Source organism: Manacus candei, unplaced genomic scaffold, assembly GCF_025592945.1.
Source record: "Manacus candei isolate 608988 ecotype Guabito, Panama unplaced genomic scaffold, ASM2559294v1 h1tg000020l, whole genome shotgun sequence".
Lineage (NCBI taxonomy): Eukaryota > Metazoa > Chordata > Aves > Passeriformes > Pipridae > Manacus > Manacus candei.
Genome location: NW_026138068.1, coordinates 1,543,803 through 1,557,277, shown reverse-complemented (window position 1 = coordinate 1,557,277; position 13,475 = coordinate 1,543,803). Strand labels below are relative to the sequence as shown.

The 13,475-nt window shown below is 45.2% G+C and overlaps 1 protein-coding gene across 1 annotated transcript in view; it reads left to right on the top strand.

Annotated features, from left to right (window-relative positions):
* The window catches only part of GRK3 (G protein-coupled receptor kinase 3), a 65,797-nt gene extending 52,596 nt beyond the window's left edge, over window positions 1–13,201 (top strand). Inside the window, exons 16-21 of the mRNA XM_051785564.1 lie at window positions 803–869; window positions 1,319–1,414; window positions 3,477–3,639; window positions 4,413–4,549; window positions 5,473–5,586; window positions 6,110–13,201. Coding sequence (XP_051641524.1) covers window positions 803–869; window positions 1,319–1,414; window positions 3,477–3,639; window positions 4,413–4,549; window positions 5,473–5,586; window positions 6,110–6,271 — 739 coding nt within the window. The 3' untranslated portion in view covers window positions 6,272–13,201. The remainder of the gene's footprint in view (window positions 1–802; window positions 870–1,318; window positions 1,415–3,476; window positions 3,640–4,412; window positions 4,550–5,472; window positions 5,587–6,109) is intronic.
* Window positions 13,202–13,475: the final 274 nt, after the last annotated feature.

The following is a 13,475-nucleotide window of genomic DNA, read 5'->3' as shown; positions in this document are numbered from 1 at the left end:
AGCATATTACACAGAAAAAAAACCCCCAGTCCCAAAGGAAAGAAGCTGTGAATATTGCTGGTGCTACCTGTGTCATTTCATGGTTCTAAGGAAAAGGCTTTTTTTTTTTTTTTTTGTTGGTTTCTTGACTACAAAACACTCCTTGCTCCTGCCAAGCTCACCTCATTGTAGGTGTTCATGAGATTGTTGTTATCAACTGTTTAAGAAGCCAATGTGAGACTGGGAGAGTAAACAAGGAGAGAAGTAAACAACTGTTGAGAAACCTTTGGGGATGTGTGATGACAGGTAACTGATGGCCCTGAGCCTGGGGCTGGCTCCAGTTCCAGTGGGAGATTCAGAGGGTTTTTGTCTTGGAACCTTCTTTGATAATGACCTGAGATTGCTTTTCCTTGGGGCCTATCAAGAGTAGTGGCTCATTTTCCCATAAAATTTGTGTAGTGTGAAATGGTGTGGACTAATCTGGTTACATACAAGTAGTGTTTGGGATGTGACACAGCTCAGTGTATGGGATCTGACACAGGTCAGCGTTTGGGATCTGACAGCAGAGGAATATCCTTTGCTGTTTGAAATGATGGGCTGCCATCAGGAGTGCTTCCCTGCCAGCCCTGCAGCACTATTCTGAGTGTTTCCACATGAAAATCTTTTCTCCTGTTGTTTACTTGAGAATTTTTATTTTTTTCCTTGCAAAAAAGAGCATTTCCCTGATGTTTTCAAGTTATAGAAATGTGACCTTTGAAGGCTTTGTATTTCTTGAATGCATTTGAAAAGCCATTTGTTGACTTCAGTCATTTTTATTTTGCAGCGCACAAGAAGTAAAAGAACATCCTTTCTTCAAAGGCATTGATTGGCAGCAAGTCTATTTACAGAAGGTAAAGGATGAAGACAGTAATTTTAGCTTACTTGATTAACAGTAACAGGAAAATAAGCCCAAACAGGTAATGGACAGAAAACTTCAGGATCCCAATCCCTAGCACATGTGCTCACTGGCACAAATATGTGGAGGGGTGTTGATGAAAGCTGCTGAATATTCATCACTACAGATCTCAGTAGTGAATTATTATTTTTTCAGTGTTAAATGGCTGCATGGTTTCTTCAGCTTAACTGTCTCTAAACTGAAGAGTTTTTTCCCCATATTTTTGAAGGAGCTTCTGTTAAAGAGTGGCAGCAACTTTGGGACAGAAGTTTAATTTCAAGGGACACGCTCTTGCACAGCCATGTATCATTTGTGCAAAAAAATAAAAAGTCTGTGTACAACTTACAGAATAGAGTTAAATAATGTCCATTATGTTGTCTTTAATTATGCTGCTTTCATTTCTAGTACCCTCCTCCACTGATTCCTCCCCGGGGAGAAGTGAATGCAGCAGATGCTTTCGATATCGGGTCGTTTGATGAAGAGGACACTAAAGGCATTAAGGTACTCAGCTTCCAGTGAGAGGTGGAGGGTGGCACTGGGACTGCTGTGCTTGACTTTCCATGTGTGCATGGCATTCCTTTGCTTCGGGGCTGCTGGATGTGCAAGGAATTCCTTCAGGTTGGGAAACTCAGTCCATGCTGGTACCAAAGAGATACCTTGGGCTGGTTCCCTGGGTTGTTGTTTGCCAAGTCCTTAGGTTTTTAAATTGACTGAAATCAACCTTCCTGTCAGAAGTGTCGTAGGATCGTGGAATACCCTTGTGGGAAGGGACCCACAGGGATCATCAAAGTCTAACTCCTGGCCCTGCACAGGACACCCAACAATCCCATGTCCCTGAGAGCGTTGTCCAAATGCTCCCTGAGCTCTGGCAGTTTTTATGACAAACCAAATATTTCAAACGGTCAGAAGACAATTGGAAAAGCCTCATGTTTTCAAGAACACCTGATGGTTTATAGGTTTAAAAATTGTGATTAGTTTCTGATAGCTGGGATAAATTGAACTAAACCTTATTTTAATAGTTTAGTGGTCAGAGAGTGCAGTGGAAAACTCTTAAAAATGACAGACTGTGTATTGATGTTAGCAATGTATTAAGTTAGAAAAGTGCTGAAAGAAACTTTCAGGTTCTGGTATTATCAAAAATCTAATGAAAAAATATAAATGAAGAAAAAAAAGTTGAAACTGCTGGCCCCTTTAGGACTCACATGAGGGTGGTGTGACCCCCCCTGTGAATATCTTCCCTCTCTGGAGCTTCTCTGGGACTTTGGGACAGCAAGTGAGTCAGTGCTTTTCTTGGGTCTGTCCTCTTCATTCTTTTCATCAGACATTTCTACAGTAGATCAGACCTTATTCTTGTTATTACAGAAGTGAGTCAGGAGAGAAACTAATTGCTCTAAACTTTGTAAGCAAAAAGCCACACTGAGTACTCACAGAGCCTGAAAAGGAGCTCGTCTGTCAGTGTCACCTGCTGTGGTGACAGAAGTTGGCACTGAAAATATTTTTTGTGTTTAAAGAGAAATGCAGAGAGCCCAGGAGGTTCTTTATTCCAGAAAACTCCACGTCTTCAGTGTTAGTCTAGCAGGATTCCAGTCTTCTGCAATTCTGGAATGCCAGAATCCAGAGGAATGTTTTGCAAGGAGAAACCAGTTGGTCTTTCTGGTTATTGAGTGGATCAGATATGCTCAATAATATGCATTATTGAGGATTCATGTTACTGGATGTGAATCATATACCCAGGTCACTGCCATAGCACCTCCAGTTTAATCTCAGGATTTAATAGTTCAGTCTGCCTATAGGATAAATTTACTTTTAGGGATGAGTCAGTGAGAGATGTCAGGTCCAGCCTCCCTGGAGTGTCACAGGCCTTTTTAGGGGACTAAGTAATTCCTGCCTCTGAGTCAGTGGAGCCAGAGCTGCCAGTGAGGTGTCAGGAGCCCTCTCTGCCCGAGGACACCAGTTTGAACACCTTGCTGTGCTCCGTGGCCCTTGGGGATTATATTTATCCTGCAGAGCGTCCTGTGACCCCAAGAAGAACACGTGAGCTTTGGGATTACCAGCTGGAGAGCCAACAGTGGGTTCCTGTGGCTTTTCCTCCTTACTTGGGTGCTGTAGGAATTTTGTAGAATAATTATTAAGAATGTAAAACCCAACTGTGGAAGCATGGAAAGCATTGCTGTGGAAAAGGTATCTTTTCATTTATTCATGGAATTCTTGTGCTGAGGAAATTTTTATGCAACAAAGTTAAGAATACTGCTGCTTGTATTTGAGTAATTATTTAAATGTGAAGTCTAGAGAACATCATGGGACAATGTTGAGTGAGGAGCTAGCTAGAGCTATCAAACCAAACAAGTTTTGAGCAGGTGGCCTGTTATCTGCACATAAATTAGTATCTTTGCCTAGATTAGTGTCTGTGCTTCTCTTGCTTGCATCTGTTTGTTTTGTGAAGGTTTGAGCTCAATACAGCTTTTTAAATAATTTTGTTGTATGGATAATTATTAACTGTTGGGGATAAGAATAGTGAAAGTTACTAAAATGTTGGGTTTTTATGTTGTTTTTCTCTTGCAAGTTGCTTGATAGTGACCAGGAGTTATATAAGAACTTCCCTCTGGTAATATCGGAGCGTTGGCAGCAAGAAGTAGCAGAAACTGTTTATGATGCAGTAAATGCAGACACAGATAAAATTGAGGCCAGAAAAAGGGCTAAAAATAAGCAGCTTGGCCACGAGGAAGGTAATCTGTCCTTACACTTCTCTCATCTTTTGCTCCTAGATAGTAATTCCTGTGCTTGGAGTTCCACACCACACACTCCCGTGACTGTCATTCACCGGGAATCGTTAGAATTCGTTTAGTCACTGTCGTGTTGCTTAAGATGTTTGTTAATGTTTTGAAATGCTGACTGATGACATCACACTTTGGAAAGAGTATCATAGAATCATAGATCATGGAATGGTCTGGGTTGGAAGGGACCTTAAAGATCATCTCGTTCCACCCCCTGCCATGGGCAGGGACACCTTCCACTAGACCAGGTTGTATCCAAACCCCATCCAACCTGGCCTTGAACAATTCCAGGGATGAGGCAGCCACAGCTTCTCTGGACAACCTGTGCCAGGGCCTTCCCACCCTCACAGTGTGTGGGGTTTGATTTCATGATCAGAGAAGGAGCTGAGAAGGGCCCTTGGAGGTCCTGTACAGCAAACTGCAGCCTGCGATTTGCATCAACCTCCCCAGGCTTTGGAGAGCAATATCCAGTTCTTTTAACATTCTTTGTTGAGATACTTTTTTAAGAACCAAGTGTGTTCTTGGTTACTCCACTGCAGGTGCATCAGCCCATATAATTAAGGCAGAACTGAGGCTGTGTGTGCACACACAAGCAGCATTTCAACCTGCTGAGTGCACACTGAGTGCCCCGTGCCCAGGACTCCGTCCCTTCTCCACCAAGCTCCCTGCAGAATGCTTTTAGGTTGCACCTTGGTTTGCTTTGCTGATGTTCTCTCTTGTTTTAGATTATGCCCTGGGGAAGGACTGTATAATGCATGGATACATGCTGAAATTGGGGAACCCCTTCCTGACTCAGTGGCAGCGTCGTTACTTTTACCTCTTCCCAAACCGGCTTGAGTGGCGAGGAGAAGGAGAGTCCCGGGTAAGTGAGGCTACACTGGGAGCAGCACTGGAATGCAGGTGGAGGTGCAGGAACATCCGAGGACTCGTGCCCAGGTGTTCCTCCTGTGGAAATGGTTTATCCCAGTAAATACCCTGTGGATTTGAGTAACTTATCTCCAGCATCGCTGTAGTTAATCGGTAGCTACACTGCACGGAGGAGACATAAAGTTGACTTGAGAAACCTGTTTACTCTGTTTTGTTATGTTTTTAAAGGAATTTGGTAGTTGATGGTGTTGTTTTTCATTTAGGACCTCTGGACTGTTTATACAAAAAAACACAAACTGGTAAGGTGTCAATGCTATAGCATTTTGTTTCCAAGAAAATGCTATAGTGACTGTAGTGTAGCCCAGCTGTGCTCATGTGCAGGGCAGATATTTTGTGTATTTAGTTAAAGAAGGGTTTGGAATTTTAAGACATTGTGTCCTCTGCAGTCTGTAGGGAAAGCTTTCCTGCACACTGCTGTGTATGTTCACTTTGGAAGTATTTAGTGCTGAAATATTCCCTTTTAGCTCTTAGAAATAGTAAGATTGGCTTTTATTTTTAGCAGCAGTAATACTTGGAAAATGTATCAAATTATATGCAACTCTGGAGGGAAAATAATGAATATTCTGTTTGCAGACACACCTATTTGTAGATTCTTATTTCATGCTGTCATTACTGGCTTTCAGAGCTGATATTCCGTTGTCTCTGTTGAAGCAACCAAGCCCCTTGTAAATGTCTCTTACCTTATAATCTATCTTTAGTTCGTGACCCAACCTTCAGAAATAAATGTTTGTGTAATGAATCTTAATGTTCATAACTTAATTCATGTGGGGAGTCTAGAAAAATGAGAGAGTGACTTTTATTTGATGGGCAACGGGGTTTTTTTTCAATTAATTCTCTGCTCTTTTGCAAATGCTGCAGCAAAACCTGCTGACAATGGAACAAATAGTATCTGTTGAAGAAACACAAATTAAAGATAAGAAATGCATCTTACTGAGAATTAAAGGAGGAAAACAGTTTGTCCTACAGTGTGAGGTAAGACACTTGTTTTTTTGATAACTTAATCAGAGTGTTCTGCATATGATAAACGACTGACAAGTTTTCAGGTCTTCCTCTTACATGTTAACTAAGGCCCTTTGTGAAGCAGAGCTGAAGTGTTTATCACACTAGAGTTTTGGAAGCAGGAAACCTGCAACTGTGCCAGTTCCTGTCATGGATTTCAATGGTATTTGGGCCAAAACGAGTTCAGTTTATTAAATAGCTAAAAACTTCAAAACTACTCAACCTCCGCGGGCTCCGAGGGCCTTGTTGTCTCATGTGTCACTGCAGGGAGTTGCTGTAGCTCGTGTGTTTGCCAGGGGGAAGTGCAGGAGTCCTCAAAACGTTGTGTCCAGCCTTCAGTGGGGCGATGGAGAAGCCGAGGGCTGCACATGGGCAATACCCAAAGCTGCTTGTTCCTTCAGAAAATTAAAATAACCTCCTTAAGGTGCTGTGTAAGACAGAAGACGCTGTTGGCCGGTTACGATGAAGTGCCAAACTGCTTCTGTGTCTCTTTCAGAGTGACCCCGAATTTGTTCAGTGGAAAAAAGAGCTGACAGAAGCTTTCACTGAGGCCCAGAGGTTGCTGCGCCGGGCTCCAAAGTTTCTCAATAAATCTCGCTCCACGGTTGTAGAGCTCTCGAAGCCACCGCTCAGCCACAGGAACAGCAACGGGCTGTAGGAGACACGAACCACGTTCACACAGGGAGAGCTACTTGGTGAACATGCAGAGTGTCCCAGAACCCTTATGAATGACTTTGTGCAATCCTGGATGCGGGATGTGCTTAGAAGAGGAGGAATTAGATGTTTACAGCGTGGGATCATGTCAGAACTCTGTCTGTGGAGGCTGTGAAGACTGGAAGGGTGGCGGGTGGATTCCTGCTCCTGCAGCGGTGGAAGTCACCAAGCGTAGAGGCTGCTCCTTGCTCCCACGTGTCCCCACTCCCGGCGGGGACCTGGATGTGCTCCGTTACTCTGGAACTACTGATGGAAGGAAGAGGCTGTTTTCCCTGCGATCCCCTCGTTTGGTGGCACCAGGCCTGGGGCTGGCGCAGGTGCTGCTGGCTGGGGTGACACTCCATGGTGACACCGACAGACCCGGAGCTGCCGCCCTGTTGGATGACCCTCACTCTGTCGTGTTGCCATGTCCTTTCCAACCATTACTGCTGACTCTATAATAACCTTTCTCCATACTGCTGATGATCAACAGTGTGACTCTTATGCACTTCAAAGTACTGAATTCTAACTGTCCTGTGGTTTAAATGTTATTGCTACTTCATGGGAGCGTTGAACTCGAATTATTCCCTTGGTTTGTTGTACTCACTAATAGTAGCTACCACCGTTTTGCTTCTTCTACGTATATGCAGTACTATAACTGACACAATAGAGTAATAATTGGTGAAGAGGAATTTATGGTAGCTTCATCTAGTGCTCTGTTGTATAAATTGACTATTTTAGCACAGTTTTTAAAGAGCAGATTCCTTTTGACAAGTTTACAGTGAACATAAAGACAGTTCTTTTCCATTTCAGGTCAACTGCACTTTTTAAAAATTAAAAAGAAACTATTCAAATCCAATGCATTCTAGTGCATGTGCTGGGTTCAAATGTCTGGGTACCTCGGTACGTATTCCGGATCACTCCAGTTCTGGGACTCGTGGATCCTTCTCTGTTGTACACAGGTGTGTTCTCATAGCATAGATATCCCAGTTTTCTCTGTAGCTTGGCCCAGGAGGTTCGTGCACATATCACACAGCTCAGCTTGTGAAAGGATCTTTGATTTTTCTCTGCTAAAGAGTTCAAACTGTCCACATTGTAAACAGTCTGAGAAAACTGAGTGTGGTACTGACAGAAGGAGCTGATCAAATGCCCGGTTTATATTAATTCTACTTGAGGCATCAGTCCTGTGGTGCTGAACTCTTGCTGAAGTCAAGATCTAATCCTGAACTGTCTGACAGCTTCAAGCTCATCAAGTCAGCCTTGCCCTGGGTGTTGTGATTGTTCGTAAGAGAGAGGTCAGGGCTGAATTTAAGCTTTCTTTCTGATTCAGTGAACACCTTTGAGAAGATTTGCTTCCCAGCTATGTAGGTACAACTCTCATAGTCCCTAAAGACAATGGGAATTGTGTCTGGTAAATGAGAGCAGAAATTGCCCTGACAGCTTCCCCCATCTGCCAAGTGTGCAAGTGTGTGTTGCTGTCAGACAACCACAGAGTTCCAGACCTCTTTCCTTGTAGAAAAGTAATAAAGTTGGCTGTATTTGCTTCTAGAAGTGGGGCTGGGTTGTCTGCAGAGCCCATGCAAACTCTCTCTGACCATCAGGGGCTTCATCAAAGGAAAAACGTTCTGGAGAATACCTTCTACGAGTCAGTGATTACTTTCAATGATTTTTTTTTCCCATTTATTTTCCAAATTATTTCGTGTAAAGGGTACCAGCCTCTGTCATTCCTGCTGATAGGTGTCACTGAGCATCTCAGCTCCTCTGTAAGGAGCAGTGTCAAAGGTAGTCCGTCAAAGGTTGGACTCAAAGATCTTGGAGGTCTTTTCCAACCTAAATGATTCTATGACTCTTATGTGTGGTATTTAACAATGTTTGGAATAGGAAATGTCTCATGCCACTGGGTGTTGTTCAGCTCTCCCTACAATATCATGTGATGCTCTTATTTTTCTTCTTGATTTAGAAAAACCCCTCAGATTGTGTTAAACGCTGCTCACGGTTCTTGTGTAACTTGTTTGTACTTTCTTAGTCCACGGTCAGTTCCATTCTTCTCCTTCAGTTATTTTCCATGGCTGGTTTTTACTCTCACTCCTTGTTGGCAGTCTCTGCTCAGCAGATTCCGGGCGCTGGTGTTGGTGAGGAGGGGAGGGACAGGGCAGCAATTGGGAAATCGTGCCTCAAAACCAGGGATTGGGTATGAAACAAAGGCTGTGTGTTGACTTAAGAAATTACCTGTATTTTGGAGTTGGGATGGCCCCAGACTATCCTTCTTATCACAGTCCTTACTGCCTCACCCCAGTCCGCCCTCAGTCAGCTCTCCATCTCCGGTGAGAGTGGGGCAGTAACAGATTTGGTTTTCTTTAGTCAACTGGTTTATTGACAGTTTATAGGAGCTTTACTTGACTTATATGTAACTGCTCTTAGGAGAGAAGGAGAGATTATTGTAGTGACAAACTACACAGTGACTCCCGTTGGGACCCCCATAAGAACTGGGGTTCTGGTGAAAGGGACTGGATCTGCTGGTGCAGAGGGAGAGCTGGAATTCCACCCTTCCAGCCAAAATCCTGGATACTGCCCCAAACTGCTCCTTCCTGGTGTAGGTACCAGAGTCCCTGAAGTTTTTATCTTGGACAAAGGTTCCTGATGGTGTCATTTTACATGAGAGTCTTCATCTCTGTGTGTAAAACCCTCATTGAACATGGAGAGCATCAGGCACGGCCTTGTCTGTTCTGCATTTTGACCATATTTGTAGGAGTTGTATTTTTGTTAATGTTCAGGGAAGTAAAGAAATTAGAGCTTCAGGCATCCACAGCGTTCACTCATCTGAGTGAATGATTAAACAGACTTTTAAACAAATTATCTGAAAGTCCTTTAAAAAAGCATCAGCTGGACTGAAGATTTAAGTGTGCGCAGGAATCGTTTCTGATATTCCAAAATGGAGAATTACACCTGGATAGGGCCATATTAAACACCCCCTGACACATCCATGTGTCTCCAGGGCTGCAGGGATCACATCCTGATTATTCCTTGTAGCTGGCAAATGCAGTAGGGCCAGATCCTGGAAAGCCAGCAGGAGTGATGGGATGGGAGAGAACTGGGCTGGGGGTCCTGGGGCATTTTGAGGAGTTGCACCCCTGCTCCCTGTGCTTTTTTAATATGTGGGAGTTGCTGTAAATTAATGTCTCACTTGAGTAATAGGGATACAGTGAATTCTGGCCAAAATCAGGTTTCTATGAGTAGAAATTTAAGTGCAGGAGAAGCAAAGCCACAGTTATTCCTGCTGCAGGCAGAGCGAGGAGCCACTTGGAGCAGGGATGAGCTTGGCTGGTGTCTCCTGACTGAGTCAGGTGCTCCTTTGGACGCCGGGTCAGATCAGGTGTCTCGTCATTACAGGTATAAATTTTTGTTACTCAGCTTTATTTGGTAACTGTTTTGCAAATTCATTTACCTGTTAAAGGAACATTTATGATTTTTTTTCAGTCCTTCACCCAAGTGTTGGCTGTCCACTTCTCCAAGTGTAAAAGCTTCTTCCTGTCAGTTGTGTTGAGCTTTATGTCTTGTTCTTGTCCCTGGTCCAGCACAGCCTGTAACCACAGGCTCACAGGTTCTTCCCAAACTGTTGCTGTGAGATAAGCTGGAGTAATGCTGGAGTGGAGCCAGCTTGGATTGACATTCCTGGTATGCTCTCCCACCCCCCATTAGGCTTCAAAAAAACTTGGAGCAGGCTAAAAATAGCTGAAAGTGTAGCTGGGAAGCCTGGCAGGTAGGGAGAGCAGCTCCAGGGATAGACCTCAGCTTAGTCACATTCAAATTTTCCTCAAATTCTTGGGGTTATCCTGAGCAGGGCCAGGAGTTGGACTTCGATGATCCTTGAGAGTCCCTTCCAACTCAGGATATTCCATGATTCAGCACCTCCCCTTTAGAAACCCAGTGGAAGTTTTCCTTTTCCCACTTCTGTCAAGGGGGAAAAAATGGAAATTGGATTATGAGGTTGGGTTTGGTTTTGATATAAATCAGGTGTGTGCAGCGCAGTGTGTAGGTGATGGAAACACTGGTTTTTTGTGTTAAAACAGACCTGTTTTGGTTGTGATCCTGTCCAAGTGGACACTGTTGTGCCCAGGAGAGCTGCTCAGGGCTTGATGTTGCCCCCCGAGCAGGACCGAGCCCCGGCACTGTGGTGACTCGGCACTGACATTCCTTGGGTTTACAGTAAATCAGCTCATGAAGAGTGAAATCCCTGGAGCTCTGAGTTGCTCTTTCCCTGGCAGCTGATCAGCTTTAGGACCAGGTTCCTTATTCCCATGTCCCACAGCCGTTGGCACACGGGTGTCTCCGTGCCCCTCTCAGCACGTGGCAGTGACACGGCTCCTTCAGCTCTGAGGTGTTCACACCCAGAATATCCCTGGAGGAAGGACTATTTGAAGTGTACAGTAGACAGTAAATAATTCTAGTTGTGTTGATTAATATAAGGAATGAGTCAGTTCTACAAATTAAAGAAAAAAACCTGAAAAGCGTATTTTGACAAAGCATAGTATTAATTTTAATATTGTAAAAAAAAAAAGGAAAATATCTAAAATATACAGAGAAAAGATGTATATCCAAATGTCTGAGGAGTTTCAAGATAATCTACTTTTGTTTCCTGTTGATTTCTATTCCATGGTGTACATATTGTGTGGATGGAACATTGGCTGTTTTAATACTATTGTTAAATTGTATTTTTATTTTGTGTTAAACTAATCACCACAGACTCAGCTTTATTTTGTTTATGTAAAGGTTGCTATGCTCTGTAGGTATAAACCCGAGAATTCTATTTTAACAGAAAAAGCATTTTATATTATTTATTAAATACATGTTTCTCCAACTTCTGACATTCCACAGAATTTCTGCTCCGTATGCGTATGGAAGTGGCAATTCCTTTCAAGCAGGATCAGCCAGCTTTATTCTGTTTTTCATGATAAAGTGGGAATAGTCTCCCTGAGGATGTGCAGCTCACCCTTGTCTCCCGGCACAGGGACTCTGGGCTCTGTCAGGACTATCTTGAGGTGGCTCATGAATGCAGAAGCACCAGGAAAGCTCCTGCAGATCGACCCCTTGATGTGATATTTCTAAATTTCCCCCTTATCTTTCAGCCTTCCAAGAGCAAGTGTTTATTCATATGAGTCTGTGCTAGGTTAATGAGAATCAGTGACCTAAATTGAGGCAAGGAGTCAGCTTGATGTTTGATACAGCTCAGCCACCAGCTCAGGGAAGTGCACAGCTCTAATTCCAAGGGTAAGGAGTGAGCAGAGGGAGAGCCCAGAGCGGTGCTGGAGCTGGAGAACTTGGCGTGGGGGCCAGTTAAGGTGTAGGGCAGAGATGGGCTGCAGGCAGCCACAGTCACCAAAATTTACGTACTGGAGATGGATTTGGTGTTTGAGGGTATCACTCCATCCTTAAAAACAGGCCAGAGCCTGCTGAGGCAGCAGTGGTGTCTGTCGGGGATCAGGGCCAGGGCAGGACCCTGCTCTGTGTCACATCCCAGGAAGGGAGCAGGCACTCCGAGACCCTGCAGGGACCGTCCCTTGGGTGACCCCCATGCTGGACCCCCTCGCTGTGGGTACCACTCCTGGTGTCACTGTGAGAGTTGCTGCCACTGGGCACATCTGTAGAGAGCCAACCCCGGCACCTCCTTCCCAGGTGAGGTACAGAAATAGCCCCAAATTCAGCAGATCACCCATTTCCTAAAAATAAGTCCAGTTGTGAGCATGGCCTCTGTGGTTTGAGGAATACTCCAGGTATTACAGCACATGCTTTTAATTGCCAGTGTGGTGGAGCTGAAGGTCTGTAGTGGTCAGGGCTGATCCCCATGACATCTCTGGGGTGAAATCTGGCATTTTTCAGCTGCTGAAGCCCTCTCCTTGCTGAGGGGCTGCCTGGAGCCAAGGAGAGATCCCTGCTGTGCTTCTGCCATGGGGAGGGATCCCTGCCTCACCCTGGAGCAGTCCCTGCCTTCTTTCCCATTTCACCCTCTCATGCCTGTCTGATCCCACTGGATTTTGGCATGAGCTGGAGCTGCTCCTGGAGGGAGGTAGAGCCCCATGACGGGTAAGACTGTGCTGGTGCTGGTGCTATTGTGGCTCATTAGTGTCACCCCCCGAAAGGGGACACAGTGGGGACAGCACTGAGCCTGGTGTTGCTGGCCTGAGGTGTGTCCAGGCAGGGCTTTGATAGAAAACCTGGGGACAGGTGCAGGAAGGTGGTTGTTCAGGGTCAGGGTTTGTCCGGGTTTGTTTGGCACAATGTGTTCCAAGACTGGAAAAGGAGATGGACTGGGGTGAGGTACGGGCTGGGAAGAGACTTTCCTGGCTGTAGCAGGGATTTTCTCCTCGGAGGAAGGGAGAGAGCAGGTGAGATGGCACATAAAAATGAGTCTGAAAAACAGAATAAAACAGGAACATCCTTGGAGAGGGGATTTGTGAGCACTTGCAGTGCCTCATTCGGTCCTTCAAAACAAAAAGGAGCAGATTCACACGAACAGCTACTCATGATGAGGGAAATGATCGAAAGAGAACCTGTCCAAAATGTGTAATTAATGGTAAGCGAAGCCAGGATCTGTAAATAACTTTAGATATTGTATCGATGAGATCATTCCTTGTTTTATGTACTTGGCTCTTTCCATATTTATTGTGGGGAGGAGGGTCCCTGTGCCGGGTGAGCTGTGGCACGTCCCTCGGGCTCCTCACGGACTGTCCTCGGAGTTTACAGCCCTCGCCCGTCGTGGCGGATGTGCCACACTCGGTTCTTTCCGCCAGTATTTTTTTAACGGATTATTTTGGCACAGCTAAGCTGCTTCTGTGTGTTGGTCAGTACAACTGCTCTCCTACGACCAGACCCCAATAAAAACCGTCCTTTGCGTGTGTGCTGGTGCCTGGTTCTTTCAGTGTCACCTGCCCCTTCCCGCTGGACTGGGATGGGCTGTGCCAGACTGGGCAGCTGCTCACAGGGCACTGCTGGACTGACCCCTGTGCCCCATCACCCCGGCTGCCCCGCACACAGGTAAGTCCCTTTGCTCACCCCCATTCCTGCACACCGTGTTTATCCTCATTTCCCCTGCCTGGGGACATGCTGGTTGTGTCCTGATGGTGGGACGGTGCTCGCTGTGCCAGGAGGGCCCTGGGGTGATCCTCAGCCCT